This window comes from Ambystoma mexicanum, chromosome 10 (genome assembly GCF_040938575.1).
Source record: "Ambystoma mexicanum isolate Mex_15411 chromosome 10, UKY_AmexF1_1, whole genome shotgun sequence".
Taxonomy (NCBI): domain Eukaryota; kingdom Metazoa; phylum Chordata; class Amphibia; order Caudata; family Ambystomatidae; genus Ambystoma; species Ambystoma mexicanum.
In genome coordinates this window covers 879,247,363-879,267,494 of record NC_090932.1, presented here as the reverse complement: position 1 = coordinate 879,267,494, position 20,132 = coordinate 879,247,363, and the positions used below count along the sequence as shown (strand labels likewise).

Below are 20,132 nucleotides of genomic sequence, written 5' to 3'. Positions count from 1 at the left end.
GGATGTCCCATCGGCGTCCCGTATCTCCATTGGGAGGTGTTTGGGGTGTTCCCGCTTGCAGAGCCAGGCCAGTAACCTCCCTGGTTTGTCCGATTCCTTGTGGGATCTGATGGTGTGTGTGGTGAAATCGAATTTCTCCAGTCTTTCCCAAGCTTGTTGACATTCTGCCCGAGCTTCCTTCAATTTGTTCTCGGCCTCTGTGGAGTTGTCATGGGTAGACTCTAGTCGGGAGATCTCTGCTTCTTGTGCTTCAAGCGTTATCTTCAATTGCCTGCGAATTCCGCCGGCTCTCGATATAATTTCTCCTCTGGTCACCACCTTCATAGCTTCCCATAATGTGCTCCAGGAGGATACCGACCCCATGTTGATTTCCAGGTAATCGTCCAATTTTTCGGCGAGGTTTTCCCTGAACTCGGGGTCTTCAAGTGCCGCAGTCGGCATCCTCCACATAGGGATCGGGGGTCTGGGGCCCCTCAGCTGCCATAGCATGGTCAGTGGGGAATGGTCGGAGATTGTTCGCCCCAGGTACTCTGTGGCTGCGGCACGTGGGGCGAGCTCCTTGTTGATAAACAGGTAGTCAATTCTTGTATGGACTCCGTGTGGAGCTGAGTAGTGGGAGTAGGTCCTATCGGCCGGGTGGTGTTCCCTCCAGATATCCACCAGATTGAGCTGCTCCAGAGTTTCCTTCAGGGCCCGGGGTGCGAGGTTGCTCGGGTGGGGGGGAGGCAGCGATCTGTCCATGCTTGCGTCAGCAACGCAGTTGAAGTCGCCTCCCCATATAAAGGTGCGGTCCCGGTGCTGAGTCAGCTTTGTGGTCATTGTGGTGAGGTACGCCGGTATCCCGTGATGTGGGAAGTATGAGTTGACCAGGCAGACCGGGGTCTGTTCCATTGTGCCCCAAATCACTACGTATCTCCCTTCTTTGTCTTGTTCACACCCCTCCATCTGGAAGGGCACATCCGGGCTTATCCATATTAGCACCCCTCTCGCATTTTTGGAGTAGGGGGACCCTCTCACAGTCCCATCGGTCTGCAATGGCCTCCGTCGTGAGGTGGGTTTCTTGAAGGAGTGCAATCGAGACCTTCTTCCTTTTGAGATAGGACTGTATACGATTACGTCTGAGGTATGAGCCCATACCCCTCACGTTCCATGTCATCACGGTGAGCTGTGCCGCCATCGGGTCTGAGTTTCGGATCTGATGCGGGACTCTGTCCCGGGAGTCCGGCTCTGCTTTAATCCGCATAAAGTAGGCTGCGAGGGGCATACCACTGGTTTCCGATCTTCCGGGTCAGGTCCCGGACCCTTCTCGGTCTTTGTTGGCGAAAGAAGCATGAAGACTGTATAACTAGTGAAACTTATAACAAAACTCAAACTGGTGCGCCCAGCGACTACAACATTGTCGCGGTGCTCAGGCGCTCTCGAGCCGTCGGAGCCCATCCGGGAGTCGGGCGCGAGCTGGGTCAGGCGGGTGCCTGGACCGAGTGAATTCTATGCTGGGGGTGGGGCAAGGGCCTGGCGGCGGAGCCGAGCGAGGCCGTTTCCAAATGATAAACTGAGGTTGGATTACCTTCTGTGTTCCGGCGTCGTATGTGGTGGTTCCTACTGTTGCTTGGGGGTCGCTTGTCGGATCCGAGGGGGTTAGGCCTCAGTCCGTGAGTTGTCCTTGCCATCGGCCAGGTTATTATCCTCTAGCCACATGTTGGCTGCTTCTGGGTTATCGAGGAATACCACTCTCTCCTTATAGATGACCCTGAGGCGTGACGGGTATAGTAGTCTGTATTTTAGGTTCAGTTGGCAGAGCCTAGCTTTTATCGGGACAAATGAATTCCTCTCTCTTTGCACCTTCTGCGTATAGTCCGGGTAGATGGAGATTTTGAAGTCCCCTCTTTCGATGGGGCCATCCTCCCTGGATCGCCTTAAGATAGTTTCTCTGTCCTGAAAGTTCAAAATCTTAGCAATTATAGGTCTGGGGTGCGATCCCGGGGGAGGGCGCCTCTGGAGGGATCTGTGGGCCCTTTCGACCGAGAATCCCTGGGTCAGTTTGCCGGCCCCAATTTCTTGCAGCAGAAGGGTTTCGACGAAGGATGTGGTGTTTGCCCCCTCGTTCCCATCCGGGACACCCAGGATCCTAATGTTGCCCCGTCTGGCCCGGCCTTCGGCCTCTTCCGCCCTTTCTTCCAGGAAGGCGACTTTCCTCCTCAGGAGGGCGACTTCTGACTTCATAGCTGTGGTGGCCGTAGATGTATCCTCTGTTGACTGTTCGACGGTTGTGACCCTCTCAGCTAAGTTGCGAGCGTCCTGGCGAATTAGTTGAATGTCTATTTTGAATTCGTCGATCTTAGAGTCTATGTGCGTTTTTAGTGAAGCTATGGCATCAAGTATCTGAGAGTGGTTATCGGCGGCCACCCCTTCGCTCGCCTGGGTGACTTCAGAGGGGCCGGCCCTGGTTTGAGTGGGGGTCTTCACCTTGGTGGAAACAAAGGAGTCCATGGTGGCGGCTCTGATCTTGGCGGCCGTTTTGAGGTGATGGTTGTGGATGTCCTGGGCCTCAAAAGTTAGGTAGCTTGCGGGGTTGCTAGCGAGGCCCTCTTCTTAAGCTGGACTTCGGGCCGTGGGCTGTAGTGCGGCCCCCGGAGGCGGATATCAGAAGAGTGGGGGTAGGCGGGGGGCCCCTTTCTCAGGTGATGCGAGATCTCACGCACCTTGTCTTGTGGGGCTGGATCGGTGGAGTGACCCGAGCCAGGCCAGTCTTCTGTTGGTCAGTCGGGCGGCACCCGGGGGGGTCGTTATCCTTGTCATGCTTCCGCTTCACCCCACCAGGCCTGGGAGTCCGTTGGGGGAGGGGTTCCCCTCAGAGGCTCCGCTATGCGATGCGAGGCGCCATCTTGGATTCGATCGGAGCGGGGGGGAGAGAGCCGTTTTAGGGCCACGGTGGCGTCTAGGAGGTCCAATTCGGTGGGCCCGATGGTGGTTCAGATGCAGGATCGCTTCCCCCGACAGCACGTTCTTCTGCAAGGACTGGGGCCTCACATGGGCCGGAGAAAAAGGATCAGGAAACGGCGTCTCGGCCGGAGCTCGGCAGATCAGCTACCACTCGCCATCGGCGCCAAGCCACGCCCCTCGCATTCCTCGGTTATTACCCTTTTTATTGGTACTTGAATGACCTCAATAGATGCAAGCCTGCGAAATGTAGCTTGCTCCATCTCCTAGGGATATTTAACTCATGGGCCATCCACCCAATCATAGCGTGTGTAGGAGATATATGCTCTTCGTATCCAGTCAATATGTCAATATGTCGATATTTCTTTTTCGAAATACCAAAATGTCGAACCAAAAGTGCCGAATTTTTTTTCTTCGAATGTATTGTTTTTTTTTATTTTATAGGGTTTAGTTTTGTTTAGTTAGCAAAAAAAAGTTGTTTCTTAAAAAAAAAAAAAACAGGGGGATGGGAGGGGATCTGCCCCCCCCAAAAAAAGGCATTCTAAAAATAATTCCAGCACTTTTGGTTCGACATTCTGGTATTTCGAAATAGTGACTGTCGGAAAAGTCACTATAAACCATATACTCTATATAGTCAATGGCAGTCTTGTTCTGACACATAGATTGAGTAGCCCTGGCTGTCTCCGGGCACACATCCAATCACAGTACTACATTGGTGCGTCCAACCAAGAAGGACCCATCTGTTGCTGGGTTTAAAGTGTTGTCAAAATTGCCACCCCAAGTCATGGCTGCATAAAGATTATGATGTACTTGGCTCATTATTCAGGGAGCAATTCTGGGAGGTCACAATTAGAAAGGTATGAGCTAGTAGTAGCTGGATCTGGAGCATGCATGCATATTTCACATGGGCTTGTAGAACAGTGAGAGGGAATGCGCCCCTGTTGGACCCTACAGCAGGAGCAACAAAATAGGGTGGCATGAATTGTGAGTGGGTGTGGCGAGAGCTCCAAGGACCACTTGGTACCTGGAATGTGATACCATGATCATACCGGGGCAAAATCATAGCCCTTCGGTGGGAAAGCCACACATTCTTGAAGATTAAAGCATCAATCCATAGGGGTACGGTCTAATCGGAAAGTCAAACTAAGGAAGCAAGGTTGGATAATTACAGAAAGAAAACTCAATGGCAGCTGAAATTACCATTCCAAACTGACAGTGAACTATCATTTGTTAGAATATGGTGAAATGGCAGAATCTTTATTACATCTATTAAAATAATGGCTCCTATGGGGGGAGGTGGGCACAATACCAGCAGGGGTATGATCAAATAAAAGAAACCTGCATTTCTCCCTCAGAAAAACAATGGTATATGGGTGAGCTAAAATGATTCTTTTTATTTCTAACCAAGACCATGCAGGTCTTTGAAAAAAGAGTTTCCTGCCGTCCTGCACAGAGGCTTTGCCTCCTTCCACTCTAAGTGCTTTGTAACTTCAATTAATACTGGGAATGTAAGTCTTTTTTCGGGTCTATTTTGAATGGTGTCTGGAAAATCTCTTGATGTTAATTAATACTTTTATAACAAACTGGGTTCTACGAGGGGAAATGGGCACCCGTAGGGCTATGGTAATTGTTAAAAATGTTTTCAAGACCGAGTATGATCTTCGCTAGAGGAGTTGGTTGGGATGACCAATCAAAGGTAATTTAATCACATACTCGTTGACCCAATCGATTGTTGCTTCAAGATACCCCTCCAAGTGCTATGGGAGAGAGCTAAATCTCTCTCTGCGTAGCCCTAAAAAGACTCACTCATGATTGGAAAAATGTGTAGTTCCCATTGAGTTATGAAAAGCACATAAGCTTAGCTGGCTTGTTGCTAGTCAACCACATCCAACACCCATGAAGATATCCGGTTTAGGGAATCCCTCTGATGCCACTCTTGGAACGATTGACTTGAGTTTATGCAGCATCTGGTAAAGGCCAACATTTGTATTTCTTCCATATAACCAAAGACTGGGAGCATACACAGTTGTTGGGGCAGCTATTTCATAGACCACGGTTGGTAGACTATCATACATATTTGGGTCCATCTAGATCTCGTGGGTTCTATTTGATTCTGGACTGTAGCTCCCTACACAATCAACACAGTGTGTCATTTTACCCTGTAGTGGCTCCAATTTGTTCTAAAAGGTCCCACCATATGCCAAAAGCCATTCATGCCAGAACGGGGGAGGGGTGGTTTAATTTGCATAGTGCCACGTGCAAATGAAGGAATCCTTCTTGCTGTGCATTTGTTTTGCGTTAACAAAGATGCACAGAGACAGCCAGTCTAGTTCTGTGCACATCAAACCCTTTGTGTGAGCTTTGCAACAGGGCAGTGCCCTTTTGCAATGTACGTTCTTATTTATTCATGGTGGCAGGAGCCTTTCTGACCACATTAGTGCATGTGTAGCAAATGTAGCAGTACGCACACCCTTAGGTGGTCAATATTTTTAGTCTCTGGCTGAAATGTATAGAGTTTTACAACATTTAAACAGAGCCAAGGTGCGGGGGAGAATAGACTGCCCTGGCACATGCACAGTGAAAACATGTGAACTAGAGTGAGTTCCCTAGATGGGTAACTCCTGTCCCCTGCACAGTATCTTAGGCTAATCGCCAAACTATATATATATATATATATATATATATATAATATATTCCTGTTCAAAGGGATAGTGTCTGTCTCAAATCAAAGAAATGTAGTCGATATTCAGCAATTTCAGGCATAAAATACAGTTTCCCATACATTCCTTTAGACAGGACAATATACAAGTGATTTTTCATGAAGTGATCAAACATCTTCAATCAAAAAATAAGGGAGTGGTTAGGTCCCAACGGGTTTCGAGAGGTTATCTCTTCATCAGAGGGATTCTTCTTATCACATTTCTACAAACAATTCAAAAAACAATATCAAAATTGTGTCCATACTGTACAACTAAGTTCGATACATAGGCCTGTGGAATTCAAAACCAAAATGTTACCTGTGTCTTTACAAATTGTATACTCTTCTACTGAGTTAGTATCGTGTTGCACAAGTTCAGCTGCTACTCAGTCTCCTAGTGAATTGCAGATAGCCCTAATTAGTCAATTATCTCAAATTTCCAGTGCCACGCTGACAACACTCAACTCATTTTCAGGCTGCCCTCTGCCACCTCCTCTCCCTCTCTCATCTCTGATTGCCAAACTGCCATTCAAGATTGGTGTGCCGCCAATGATCTTTGTCTGAATGCCACCAAGACGGATATCCTCCTCATCGGCACACCTTCACCATCCTTTCCCCTCACTCTCTGGCCGGCCTCCATTGGCCCTTCTCCTACCCCCACCTGCGAGGCTAAGAACCTCGGGGTCATCTTTGACTCCACCCTTTCCTTCTCCGCCCACATCTCTGAGGTCTCTAAAAAGTCAAATTTCCGACTGCACCTCCTCAGAGGTACTCTGCCTTTCCTCTCCTTCCCCCAGAAGCTCATGGTATCTCAAGCTCTGGTTCTCTAGCTTGGACTATTGTAACAACCTCTTTCTAAATCTACCTGCCTCTACTCTCCGCCCTCTGCAACTAATCCAGAACAGGACTGCGAGACTTGTCCTTGGCCTCAAGCCCTGGGATCGTATCTCTCCAGCTTTGAAATCTCTTCACTGGCTCCCGGTGGATGCAAGGATTAAATTCAAAACCCTCTGCATTGTCCACAAGGCTTTCTGGGGCCTGGGTCCAAAATACCTTCAGCTATCCCTTTGCAAATACCTCCCCTCTCGCGCTCTTCGCTCCTCTACCTCCAACTCTCTCAGGATCAGTCGTTTTTCTAAGAAACGAGCTGGGGGTAGATCTCTGTCTTCGGCTGGGGCCTCCCTCTGGAACAGCCTCCCTGCCACTCTAAAACTTGAGGAGAACCATCTCTGGTTCAGGAAGCACCTAAAGACCTTCCTCTTTTCTTCTGCCTTCGCTCCCCCCTCCCCTGCTGATCTGTTCTCTCTTGGCACTGTGCACCTGGCCTGGGCCCACGTACCTGCTCATCCTGTCACCCTCACGCACTGCCTCCGGCCCACCTCTTGCACTGGGGTCTGTATCTGTACCCATACAGCCCCCACTTTTTCTTCCTGCACTTATCGGACCTACCCTGTCTGCTGCCTTAAACCTAGCACTTGCACATTTCTGGCTGCATTACCACTGTTTGTTGCCTTTATTATTTATTTATTGTTATTTATCTGTTTCTCCTCTGCTTCGCACTTTCTACCTCTCCCCCTTCCATGCACTTTTCCCCTACCCCCTCTCCCATGCACTTGCGTGTTCTCAATGTCACTGGGCCTAGTAAGATCGCTGTTTTGTTCTCCCCTGTTCCCCTCCCTTGCCTTGTCGCGCTCTGAAACACTTGTGTACGAGCGCGATAGAAATAAAATATCAATCAATAAATCAATCAATTTCATTCATATTGACCAACGTTATAGTCACTCTGTAAAATTAAATGAAAATTCCAATCCTACCTAACTGCTCTAATTTGAGCAGCTACAAAGGTCACTAAATTGAATTCCTAGTGTGTCTTGAACACCTGTTGGAGAAAAGGATTTCTAAATGCATGCTGTACTCTATGGCTGTTCGAATCTGTCACACATAAGTGATACACATAGTGTTTTATGATGCTATTAGACACTTACCCTGCCTGTGTGTCAGGATTACATGCAGGTCTTTTTCACGGAATGTCTTCAGTTGTATTCTCGCATCAGGATTTTATCTGATCTATAATGAACAATATGGAAGGTGTTTAAGGTATATTAGTACCCGGCGAGAGTCAAGCAGAATGTAACACACATTCTGATTGGCTCTCGCCGGGTCGTTACCCAGCCAAGAATCCCACGATTCTCGGCCCGGATTCCTGCCGTTTTGTCCATGGCGGGGAGCATGGCAGTCCCTCAGCCAATGAGGAGGCTCGAAGCAAGGCCATCCCCGCTGCTAGTCTCCACACGGCTGGAGGCTGCCATCGTGCCCCACCGGGGATTCAGGAACGTTTTTTTTTTTTTTTTTTTTTATTCACTCGGGTCTATAACTATGGGCCCCGGGGCATTACCCGACTCGGTAATGTCCCCGCCGCTCGGGCATATTGCTTAAGTGTCATGTGTCTAAACCCTTATCGCATGGTGCCCATGATAATAAGTGAAGTAAAAGCACTCACCCCGTCTCCATTAAATCAATGCCTGTCTCATTACTCACAATTTAACGGTACCTAAATATATACAATTACATGTCAATGTGTTGTCTCTGTAAGTATATATGCATAAATATACATATTCCCTCAATAACACTGAAGTGAATTAAATACCCCAAGTTGTATATGTACGTACTCAGAAGTTGAGTCAAAGGGTGTGCCTACAACGTTTTATGAACAATGCAGGATCGAGATTTCAAAAAATGGCTGCTATTTGTTATTGCATGCCTTCCGTAATGACGTCATTGCGTAATGACGCGGGTGACGTCAGTAATGTAAACGGTATTCAAATGAACTCTGTGATTGTTCCAAGGGTGTATGTTGGAACTAATGGGTAGTTCAGGCTTCCTTCAGCCTCCTCCTCTCCTTTCCTCACCTCTGATTGTCTAATCTCCATTCAAAATTGGTGTGCCGCCAACGATCTTTGCCTCACTGCCAACAAGACTGATATCCTGCTTATTGGTACACCATCTCCATCCTTCCCTCTCACTCTCTGGTCCACCTCCCTTGGCCCTCCTCCTACCCCCACTTGCGTGGCTAAGAACCTCAGGGTTATCTTTGACTCCACACTTTCCTTCTCCGCACACATCTCTGACGCCTCCAAAAAAATCAAACTTTTTATTGCACCTCCTCAGAGACACTCTGCCTCTCCTCTCCTTCACTGTCTCCCAAGCTCTGGTTCTCTCCAGACTGGATTACTGTAACAGCCTCTTTCTGAATCTACCTGCCTCCCCTCTCTGCCCTCAACAACTAATCCAGAACAGGACTGCGAGACTTGTCCTAGGCCTCAAGACCTGGGATCGTATCTCTACAGCCTTGAAATCCCTTCATTGGCTCCCAGTGGATGCAAGGATTAAATTTAAAACCCTCTGCATTGTCCACAAGGCTTTTTGGGGCCTGGATCCAAAATACCTTCAACTATCCCTCCGTAAATACCTCCCCTCTCGAGCCCTTCGCTCCTCTACCTCCCTCAGGGTTATTTGTTTTGCAAAGAAACGAGCTGGGGGTAGATCTCCTCCTTCGGCTGGGGCCTCCCTCTGGAACAGCCTCCTGGCCACCTTCAAACTTGAGGAAAACTATCTCTGGTTCCGGATGCACCTCAAGTCCTTCCTCTTTGCCTCTGCCTTTGCCCCCCTTTCCCCTGTTAATCTGTTCTTCTCTTGGCATCGTGCACCTGGCCACCCTCTGTCACTCGAGCCCAGGTACCTGCTCACCCTGCCACCCTCCTCCTGCACTGCCTCTGGTCCACCCCCTGCACTAGGGTTCTGTATCTGTACCCATGCAGTCCCCCTCCCACTTGTTCCTTTGCACTTATCAAATATCCCTTATCTGACTAACTTTCACCTGCCACTTGCTGGCCGCACTACCATGGTTTAGTGCCATTATTTATTTATTAATTTATTTATTAATTATTTATAATGTTCTCTCCTCTGTTCCGCACTCTCCACTCACCCCCTTCCATGCACTTTCCCCCTCTTCCCTTCTCCATGTACTTGCGCTTTCTTAAATGTCACAGGGCCTAGTAAGATCGCTGTTTTCTTTTTGTTCTCCCTTGTTCCCCTCCCTTTTACCTGGTTGTACTCTGAAACACTTCTGTACGAGCGGGATATAAATAAAATATCATTTAATTTACAAAGTGTTAAATTTGTTCTCTAAACTTGTGGAGTGCTGGTCAAAAGATGCATGGAGAAGATAAATGAGAGAAATTAGATTTACCAAAATATTAAAAATGTATCGAATTAACTGGGAAAAAAATCCCTAAGTAAATCTTAACTGGTCCAGAATGTTGATATTAAACATAATATAAGGGGATAAGTCTTATGCATTCCTGCATGTGAAGCAATAGAGTCAAATATGAGAGATGTAAACAATGGACATGGTAATATGTAAAAACTGCAGAGATAAAGACTGGTTAGAGACCCATAAAATGTCATGTGTTGCAGCGTATCAGTCATTGTGTGCAAAACTGCGGGGTATTGATCACCCTGGGGTGTGTGTTATGTGTCTTTGTAATTAAGTTGATTAAATCATCTGTTACTGCAGCAAAGTCCTCTATAGGGTGGGTGCACAATACAAATGCCTAATCCGAAAGGGTACATGTGCTAATAGTTCTAAATTAAAATACATTCTGATCACAGTGGTCTGGTATATACAAATTAGATCATCATCCTGTGAATGAACTATCTGTACATGAAATCATTACCTCCACACATATTACATAATGTTAGTTAATTCTAATATTGTATAAATAATATACAGTATCTCGATGGGATAAGATCTTATGTTGCTATGTCCTCCTACACAGAGGGTACAGTCTATTCTATTGTATAGTATACATCAAGATGACTATTCTAATGTTTCCTAAAAGAGGAACGGGCCCAGATAAAAGTCTTCATTCATCCCCAATGGGGATATCGTGTCCAATTGATTTATCCAAAACAATTTCCTCTGTGCCAGTCTTTTGCCCATGTTACCTCCCCTAGGGAGAGGGTGCACAGCTTCAAGGACTACACATGTCTGTTCTCCTGAAAATGTCTAAATACTGGTGATATCATGTTTCCTGTCCTTATGTTAGACTTATGTTCAGTCCATCCTTCCTTGGCTTTCCGGATGGTTCGGCCTATGTAGTACTTGCAACATGGACACTTTAAGGCATCAATCACATTTTTACTATCGCATGTTGCAAAGTCACAAAGCTTTATCTTTCTGCCTGTATTACGATGTCTGATGTGGTCCCCTTTGAGGACATTAGAACAGTGCTGGCAGTTTAAACATGGAAAGGTTCCTGGTTTGGACTTATAAAGAAGCCTCTGTGTGGGTACTTTAGATCTTTCTGCTCTAATTACAGAGTCTCTAATGTTTCTTCCTCTCTTGAACGCCATCATAGGTGGTTCAGGAAATAGTTTATTCAGCATGGGGTCCAATTTGATTCAGTTCCAATTCTTCTGAATAATCTTGTTTACTTGGTAACTTTGTGCCGAATATTTCAGTGTGTGGATTAGTCTTTCACTCTCTTCCTTGGGATTCGGTTTCAGCAAATGTTGTCTCTGATGTGTCTCTGCTCTTGCCACTGCGGTTCTCAGAATTTTAGTTGGATAACCTTGTTCTCTAAATCTATCTGTCATAAGGTCATATTCCTTTTGGAGTGTTTCTGTGTTAGATACTATCTGCTTTAATCTAAGAAATTGGCTGTATGGCAAACTTTCCTTGAGATGAGAAGGGTGAAAACTGTTATATTGCAGTGTATTGTTGACATCTGTAGGCTTTCTCTGTATGCTCGTGCTGATCCTCCCTTCTGAGAATGTCACCCAGTCGTCCAGGAAGTGTAAACTTGGTTCACCTACTTCCATGGTGAACTTTGTGTTTGTGGCACTAATTGATGTATTTGAAGAAATTAGAAAGCTCCAAACGTGTTCCTCCCCAAATGACAAAGACATAATCTATGTATCTTCTCCAGAATTTGATCTTAGAGCACCAAGGTTTTTTTTGTAATATAAATGCCCTTTCAAAATGGAACACGAAAATATTACCAAAAGTGGGCGCTAGTGATGAGCCCATCGATGTCCCAGAAATCTGTAAGTAAAACTTTCCATCATACCGGAAATAGTTGTTATTAAAAATGAGGTTTATAAGTTCCATTGCAAAGACTTTATGAATCTGCACCTCGTCCAAAGCATCTATGCCTCCATTGTGTGGTATAGAAGTGTAGAGACTGCTCACATCTAATGAGAAAAATATCTGATCATTTCTGTTAACTGTACTCCGCAATCTTAGAAAATGTGACATGTCTTTCGGCTATGTCGAGGTTTGTTGAACTAACGGTTGTAGTGCTGTGTCCAAATAAATCGCATGGGGATCAAAGATACTCTCTATCCCAGCTACGATTGGTCTGAAAGGGGGGTTTACTGGGTCCCTATGTATCGTTGATAGAGCATAAAAAACTGTATTTTTTGTGTGAGGAAATCTTATGTCTTAGTATGGTGCCATGTCATTTCATTGCAGGATTAACCCTTGCTGGGTTTTTCTCTGTGGAAATTTTATCGTGATTTCTTTTTTTATTTATGGGGTGTTCCCCCAAACCTCCCATCCCCTTTAATGTTTTTGTATTCCCGAACACCCACAGCCCATATGTATATATTTGTAGCCCCCCAAAAAATGTGATGAGTTTTTTTTCGATAACATTTCCACTGAGAAAAACCCAGTGAGGGTTAATCCCGTGATGAAAGGACGTTGTACCCTTAGTAGTAATCCAGTCTAAATCCTTTGCTTTCAGGATAGTTTTTTCTATGAGTATTTGTATCTTATTGGTTGGGTCCTGATCTCGTTCCAAGTACATTCTCTGATCTTGGAGTAATCTTAAACATCCTTGATTGTATTGTTGTGTGTCCATAACGGCAAGTGCACCACCTTTATCTGCTGGCCTCATGATGGTAGTGTTGCCTTCAACCAGTTATTTAAGGATCCTGTCTTGATGTTTCCTAAGATTGCTCTTTATCTGTGGTCTATAATTGATTTTCTTAAGATCCCTTTTTGATTTGATTCTGAACATATCTATCACTGGGCGATTGACTACTGGATGGAAGGAGCTCTTATTTTTCATTTCAAGGAAATCAAACGTCTTAGATCTTTCCTGTGTTTCTGGTAAATTTTCGAAGAACACCTTTAGTTCCATTTTCCTTATCAATTTGAAAAGATTGATCTCTTGTTCGAAATTGCAGCTGTTGTTGGTAGGGATATAGGAGAACCCCAGATCCAGAGTGTCCATTTGTGTTTTGTTAAGACGTTTGGACGAGATGTTCCTTATTCTAGATTTAGGGCCTCATTACACGGTAGGCGGTAGGGGTTTACCGGTACCGGTAAGGGCACCGGTACGGTAAACCCCTACCGCCTTACTATGAGTTCCCTTTGCGGGACCCGACTTTAACGGCTGGTTTTACCAGCCGTTAAAGTCGGGTGCCGCAAAGGGACCTCGGAGCTAATTACGGTACCGCAATTTGCGGTACCGTAATTAGCACCTTCCCCATTCCCATTATGCCCTATGGGGGCAAAAATGGGAATGGGGAAGAGCCTTGGTGAATGGGGAATTACCGCCCCCGCTCACCTTGGAGTAGGGCGGTAATTCCGCCATCCACCAAGGCGGACACGGTAAGATACCGCCGGCAACCATGGCGCTAATAGCGCCATGGTTACCGCCTACCGTGTAATGAGGCCCTTAGTCACTTATTCTTTGTCCTGGGTTTTCTTCTGCCCTCTTTTGGTTTTTCTCTGCCTAAAAAAGGCGTTTGTGCTGGGGTAATAGTTGCAGTGATTCCACTCCCACTTGCCTGTCCCCAGGGTTCTACTATGGTATTTGGAACTCCAAGCACCAGTACATTCTCACCCTCTTCGCTTGTTACCTCACTGCTGTCAATATTAGCTGTGTGTGTGGTGTTGGTCTTGGTGGTCTTGGTTGTCTTGGTTGTGTGCCTGGTCCTGGTCTGTTGTTACTATAGAAATCTTGCCATGTGTAGACTATATCATGGGCGTAATCCAAAGTATCTCTACAGAACTACCTTATTTTCCTCTGTTATATGTCCTTTCGATATGAGTCCAGTTTCTGGTATGTGTCTTCCAGAATCTTGCACAGTTATTTTCTAAATTTCAATGTGGTGAGTTGTTCTTTAATCTCATCTATCTCTTGATGGATTCCTGCGAGTGATTTTGCTAACTCCTCAACCGTCAACAATATCAAGTCTAATGAGCACTTATTTAAGATCTGTTCCCATCTCTTGACGAATTCCTGGTTCTCTTTACATAGAGTTGGCCTAATATAAACCCTTAATTCTCTAGGAATTCTATGTGCTTTGTGGTACTGAGCTAATGTAGTGGCTTGCAATTTTCGGGAGATTTCCCTTCTGATAAGTCCTTCCAATTTGTTGAATACCCTGTCTGGTTGCTCGTCGAAGGAGATTCTCTATCTATGTCAGATATCAAACCCAAGATCCTAGTAGCCTTGTCCTCACTGAAGGCGAGTGTACTGGCTGATTTGGTAGTAAGTGTGCTAATTTTGGAAAAATACATACTTTGAGTGTGGGGTGCATACGCGCGGTATGTGCCAACCCAATGGGGAAAAAATAACAATGTAACAAATGTAGCACTACGCACACCCTTAGGTGGTCAATATATTTAGTCTCTGGCTGAAGTGTATAGAGTTTTACAACATTTAAATAGTGAAGGCGAGCGTCCCCCAGATAGCACAATCCTCCCCCCAATGAGAGACAATAATGGACTCTCCCAAGATGGGAATAAGGCTAAGACAAAGTGCGGGGGAGCTTAAATGGGAGTTTATCAATCAGAATAGGGCATTCAAAGGACTCTGCAAACTCCGAAAGCGCTCTGTCTGACAATAGCAAAGACAGGCGTATATATTTACAAAAAACGTCATAAGAACCTACATACTATAGGGGGCACAAGTTCGTGGGGATTGGGTGGCGACGACTAACTATAGGTGCCGCTGTGATATGATTTGCCGTGGTTGGTGGACGTCACTGGTTACCCTCGTGGGCTGGGCCGGGCAGGTCAGCTGGGTTCATCCGGACGGTGTTGTTGTGCCAGCCGTGACCAGTGTCAGTGATGAACGTCTTTCCTGGCTTTCTGCCCTAAGGCCACGCACACCGCATTCATTCAATATTGCAATATTATCCTCCCCGGTAAATCTTCCAATAGGTTATTCTACAGGTTAATGCAACACAGGAGGAATGCACCTAGAGTGGGGTCTTTTGGTGATACATCAATACATGGTTACCATCGTCCTGTTGACCGGGTATCATAGGTCGCGAGGTTGGGTCTCAGGGCAAGGGACGAGCTGTCCGAGTTATCATGTCCTGTTAGAAGTCATTATGAATGTGTTCCTGTAGTGTTGCTATAATATTGGGTGTCCTAATTTTACAGGGGCCATTAACCTAGGGTGAGCCGGTGGGTCGTGGAGCCTAAAAAAGGGCGCCTTCGGGCCTGTGTTTATGGCCGGGGTTTACTGCTGGGTTGTAAATAATTCAGGTGGCAGGCCGCGGCCCTGGGTGCTGCGGGGGAATGTGAATGTTTGAAGCGGCTCCAGCCGAATTGGGGGAGGTGGAGCAGAGCAGCACATGCCTCTGCTTTCCCTCTGGCAGGCTTCAATGGGGAGGAAGGGGGAATGGCCTTGGATATGCCCACAAAGGTATTTTCCTCGTGTGTTGCAGATTTAAGTGGAAGAGGCATAAACATTCATATAATATACAATACTCATTGAGTCTTTTCAAAGCTTATGTTTTCAACATTGTTAGTGCCATTTACATGGCCATTTCAAATGCGTTACCTATATGTTAAGTATTTAACAACCACAACATTTTGTTACATTTCTGTACATGCGCGGTAAGCGAGGTAGTGGTAAGGATGGTGGAGCACGCAGGAACAACCGGCTAATAAGACTGATGGCAGTGACACATGGTGAGCTTGGACATACATACTGTGCATTTTCGTGCACCATTTACATGAGCTCTTAATAGGGTTGTATTTGTCTTCCTTTGCACTCTAGCAGCATTAGTTCAGTTATGGCATGGGACCTTGGGGTGCAGTCTTCTCGGCGAAACATATAACATGAAAACCCCGGGACACTTATACCATTTGCGCATAGCTACGGGGATGTGGGTACTTCAACCCGAATGCCATATAAACACACATTCTGCCATCTTCATGGAGGTTACATGTTTTTAATCAGAAAGGTCATGGAGAGAAGAGTTTCATCACAGGTAGTTTGCTCATTAGTATTTGGGGGCTCTGCTTTGGTCAGGGGACCATTTTACAGTTCTTTTCCACCCCGGCCTTGCTGGCCGGGTCATACTGGGAACCGTGATACACTGCGGAAGGTGAAATGTTACAGTGTTTGCATCTAGCACTAGCTCATGTCCGTCTGTTCGTGGGAACGGGCTCTCAGCGGATCTGCCAGGGAGCTGCGGCCGCAGGGACAAGTGAGACTCTCCAGGGGTGGGGGCCGCGCTGTGGTGCACAGGGCTCACACCATTTTGATTTCACAAAATGGCTTCCAGGGCCTAGCTAAATACAGCATGTTTGGTCAATGTCTTCAGCCAGTGGTCCACCCGCCACCTGGGCCCTGGTGGCAGGGGGAACCCCTGTTGAGCCATGGACTTCACAGGGGGGAGAGGCTGCAGGGGAGGGGGGTTTCTTGGACCAATCCTCCCATACAATAGTCAAGGTGCAGGGCAGAATAGACTGCCTTGGCACATGCACAGAGAAAACATGTGAAATAGAGTGAGATCCCATTAGTGCATGTGAACAGTTTGACAGCTTTGAAAGCATGTGCTACCACTGCCAGGTTCTGACTGTGTGCATGGCAGCACCAGTTTCATTTAGTGGCACAAAGCACGGGTTGCTTCTGAAATAGGTATTTTATTGTTCAAGCCCCAAATGTCCCAGTAAAGCAGAGGTCTGCAACCTTTGGCTCTCCAGTTCTTCTGGACTATGACTCCCATGAACTCTCTCCATTGACTATGCTGGATAGGGCTAATGGGAGTTGCAATCCAAAACATCTGGAGATCCAAAATGTGTAGACCCTGCATTGAAGTTGTCTGCTAGTCAGTGCTACAAATGGGGGGGTGGGGGTGGACTCTAAGATCCTGAGGGTGGTGGAGAGGGTGGCTTTGGTGGGCGGGCCCACGGCTGGTGTCACGGCAGACAAGGGTCTTGTAAAAAATGTAAAAACACAGTACTAAAATAAAAGATGACTTGAAATGCACAGAAATAACATAATATCCCAATTTAGCAATACTGTCGAGTAGATTATTGCTTTAGTTTCCACATCCTGAATGGAAGCTTAAAATTACAAGCATGCAGATTAATGTAAACCTAGAAAGAATTGCCTGTTTAACTAGAAGCACGTTGCAAGAAAAAGCCACTGTTTTAGTCACGGCGTCACACAGCGTGCATCTTTGTTCATCCCTCCCATTTTTAATTATCCACCTTTTGCACTTACTCAAACACAATAGCCACTCCTAGTCATCCATCCACTGCTGCTTCTTCTGTGTCTGCAGCCAATTAACCTTTACTGCATGTGTATGTTCTTAAGTGTAAAACAAAACATAATAAAGACAAGCGAGAGAAGACCTCCTTTAAGCTCTGATGAATGTCTCTGACCAATGATAACAGCTGATGGGTGCAGTGATAACGGGTGCAGTGCGTTAGAAGGGGGCTCTGATAAATATTGGGACAGATTCCGAATTCTAGAAAATCCGGCTCAGTTCCAGCAGTCCAAAAACCTCCCTTATTACATTTGCCGCGTAAACCTCTCTAACAGCCTATTTGCACACATCCTCTTTGACCTGTTGAAGACCTAAAAAACATACGATGGGAAAATGTACATGCATGTTTCATTGGTCACATAAGGCTCCCACATCCCACCATAAACGTGAGGTGGGAGCCCTGTGCTAGAAACTGAAGTGGGGGAAGGCTATATGCCTTCTCAGGGCCTACATTCAAGCATAGGTGGCCCATTGGTGGAGTTTGAAGCTCTAAAGAAATGATGCCGAATAATTTTCTTTTCTTCATTGTAGTTCCACTTTAATGACAATGTATCAGTGGGAAAGTAAGTTCTAAATGTTCGATGCTTTTATGGACTGTGGTAGTTCGACTTTGTTTCTGTTTTTCATAGGTCGGGTAATAAATATAGCAAGCATGTTGGGAAGAATGGGAATTCCAACTCGCTCCTGCTACTGCATATCCAAGTATGGCGTGGAAGCCTTCTCCGAATGCCTGCGGAAGGAAATGCACCAATGGGGAGTCAAAGTGATTGTCATTGAGCCTTCAAACTTTATCGCTGCCACTGGCATCTTTACCCGGGAAGGGATTGACGCTCGAGGAGAAGAGATGTGGCGCGAAGCGAGTGAACAGGTCCGCGAAGACTACGGAAAATCATACTTTTCTCGTCAAATAATTCTAATGAAATCGTTTGTTAACAGTGGCGTCAAAGACATGTCCCTTGTTCTCAACGACATCACGGATGCCCTGTGTTCAAAGTTTCCATATGCCCGTTACATTCCATCAGATACGTACTGGTGGGTACGGATTCAAATTATGACCCACTTGCCTTCCGCTATTTCTGACCGGATTCTCTAATTTGTAGTGATTTTTTATGTCTTTTTTTTAAATTGTTTAATATTTTTTTGGTTACACATAGAAGTGAATTGGTTTTCTTGATAACTGCCTTTACATTATTTTTCTGAATTCGAGAATCCTATCAATTATGCACAAAAAGTACATTTATTTCTATGATTAAAATGTAATTCTAAAATACCATCTATTTTAACTTGTGCTTTGCATTTCTTGTTCCGTGCAGGCGAGGTATTTCCTCTTGGTCTTGTGCTTGTGTTGCATGCATTCCTTTCGTTAGGTTTCGCCTGTTAGTGTTTATTATTGTCTATATGCCATGATTTTATTTTGGTGCATATGCAGGTGGCGCTAGAGTACCCAGTATCATAAATGTCCGCATTAAGAGCGTCACATTGTTAAGCACATAGGCGTAATCTGACCACGCATGAATGGCTTGGGAGAAGAAATGGGTAAAGACTCCAAGAATTGGGTAGCAGGATGGTTTTTATATGCATATTGTCCAGTGCTTTTATGATATCACTAGTGTGCAGGCCTGTGTGCATGGGCCAAAGTGCAGGTTTTCATTGACACAGTAGGACCACTATAGATCCTAAGCCTACAGCTCCCTCTGCGACCACAGGCGAAGCTATGCGAATTGGGCCACTGTGTATCCTAAGGCAGCCGCTCCCTCTAGCAGAGCATTCTGTGCGTTTGGGCAGGCAGCCTCTACTGCGCATGACGGCATCGGACAAACGTACATTTGGTATTTTATATTATTACGATAATAAAAAAATAAAGTTGCACGAACGATAGACTAGCCCTATGAGTTTGTAAGAGAATGTGCATTGGTTGTTTAATGGATTTGTTGGCATTTTGTGGATGCAAAGACTTTCTGCTTTTGGTACAGCTGTGAATTATATATTGATGCATATCGATTATACGATCGTAAACAGATTTTTCCAATCCTCATTGTTAATTCTATCAAACACACCCTAATGCATCCTGATTTAGGATAGCAACATATGTTGTTGTTAATACATACATGCCAACATTTCAACCCACCTGTGTGTGAGATTACGTCCGAAAAAATCGGGAAACAAACATTTTCCCATAGGAATGTATTGGGCAAAGATTTATTTTAAGTGGGAGAACGTGAAAAATAGCAATATTTTTCACTGAAAAATCGGGAGTCTCCCGCCTAAATCGGGAGGGTTGGCATGTATGTTAATATGAAATCTTAAGCTAAGAGCAAGCAAAAGCCAAATAGCTTGTTTTATGAGCTATTTTCTACTCTGGGAAACCCCAGTCAAGTTTGTGCCATACCAGAGAGGATTGTCCATTTACAGACCCCTGCAATGCCCACCTTTAAAAGCAACCCAGTCGGAAATGCCAACCAAATCTCCTGCGTAAGAGCGCCAACGGCAGGGCCAGCCATAAGTTTTTCTGTCCTTGGGTCTTATTAGTCAGGTGGAGTTGAGTGGACCGCCCTACTAGGCATAGAGAGAAAGGGGTAATGTGAGCTTTTATGTCTGAAGCTTTCCCTCTCGCAATCATTCTCTGTGTTTTTTTCCCTGGATGGTTTACCGTCTTTTTCGCCACAGGATTTACGCCCCTGATGTTCTGAGAGGTTTTAAGCCTCTCAGGGTTAGGGTGCTCCGAAAAGCACTGGTTCTCTATGCAAGCAACCCCACGCGGGTCCCTGTGCATGTCCCATTGGTTGGTGGCTGCCTTTGTGATTTATGTTGGCGAAACAGCCAGCAGTTCGTTAGGATGCAAGAAACCCTGGGTACATCTATTGATTACCTGTATATCTTGCATGTAATAGTCATTATGGCTGCCTGC

The 20,132-nt window shown here is 45.7% G+C and overlaps 1 protein-coding gene across 1 annotated transcript in view; it reads left to right on the top strand.

Moving 5' to 3' along the window:
- The window catches only part of LOC138491825 (D-beta-hydroxybutyrate dehydrogenase, mitochondrial-like), a 263,457-nt gene extending 244,956 nt beyond the window's left edge, over window positions 1–18,501 (top strand). The window contains exon 5 of the mRNA XM_069618587.1: window positions 17,854–18,501. Within this exon, the coding sequence (XP_069474688.1) occupies window positions 17,854–18,317 (464 nt within the window). The 3' untranslated portion in view covers window positions 18,318–18,501. The remainder of the gene's footprint in view (window positions 1–17,853) is intronic.
- The last annotated feature ends 1,631 nt before the right edge of the window (window positions 18,502–20,132 follow it).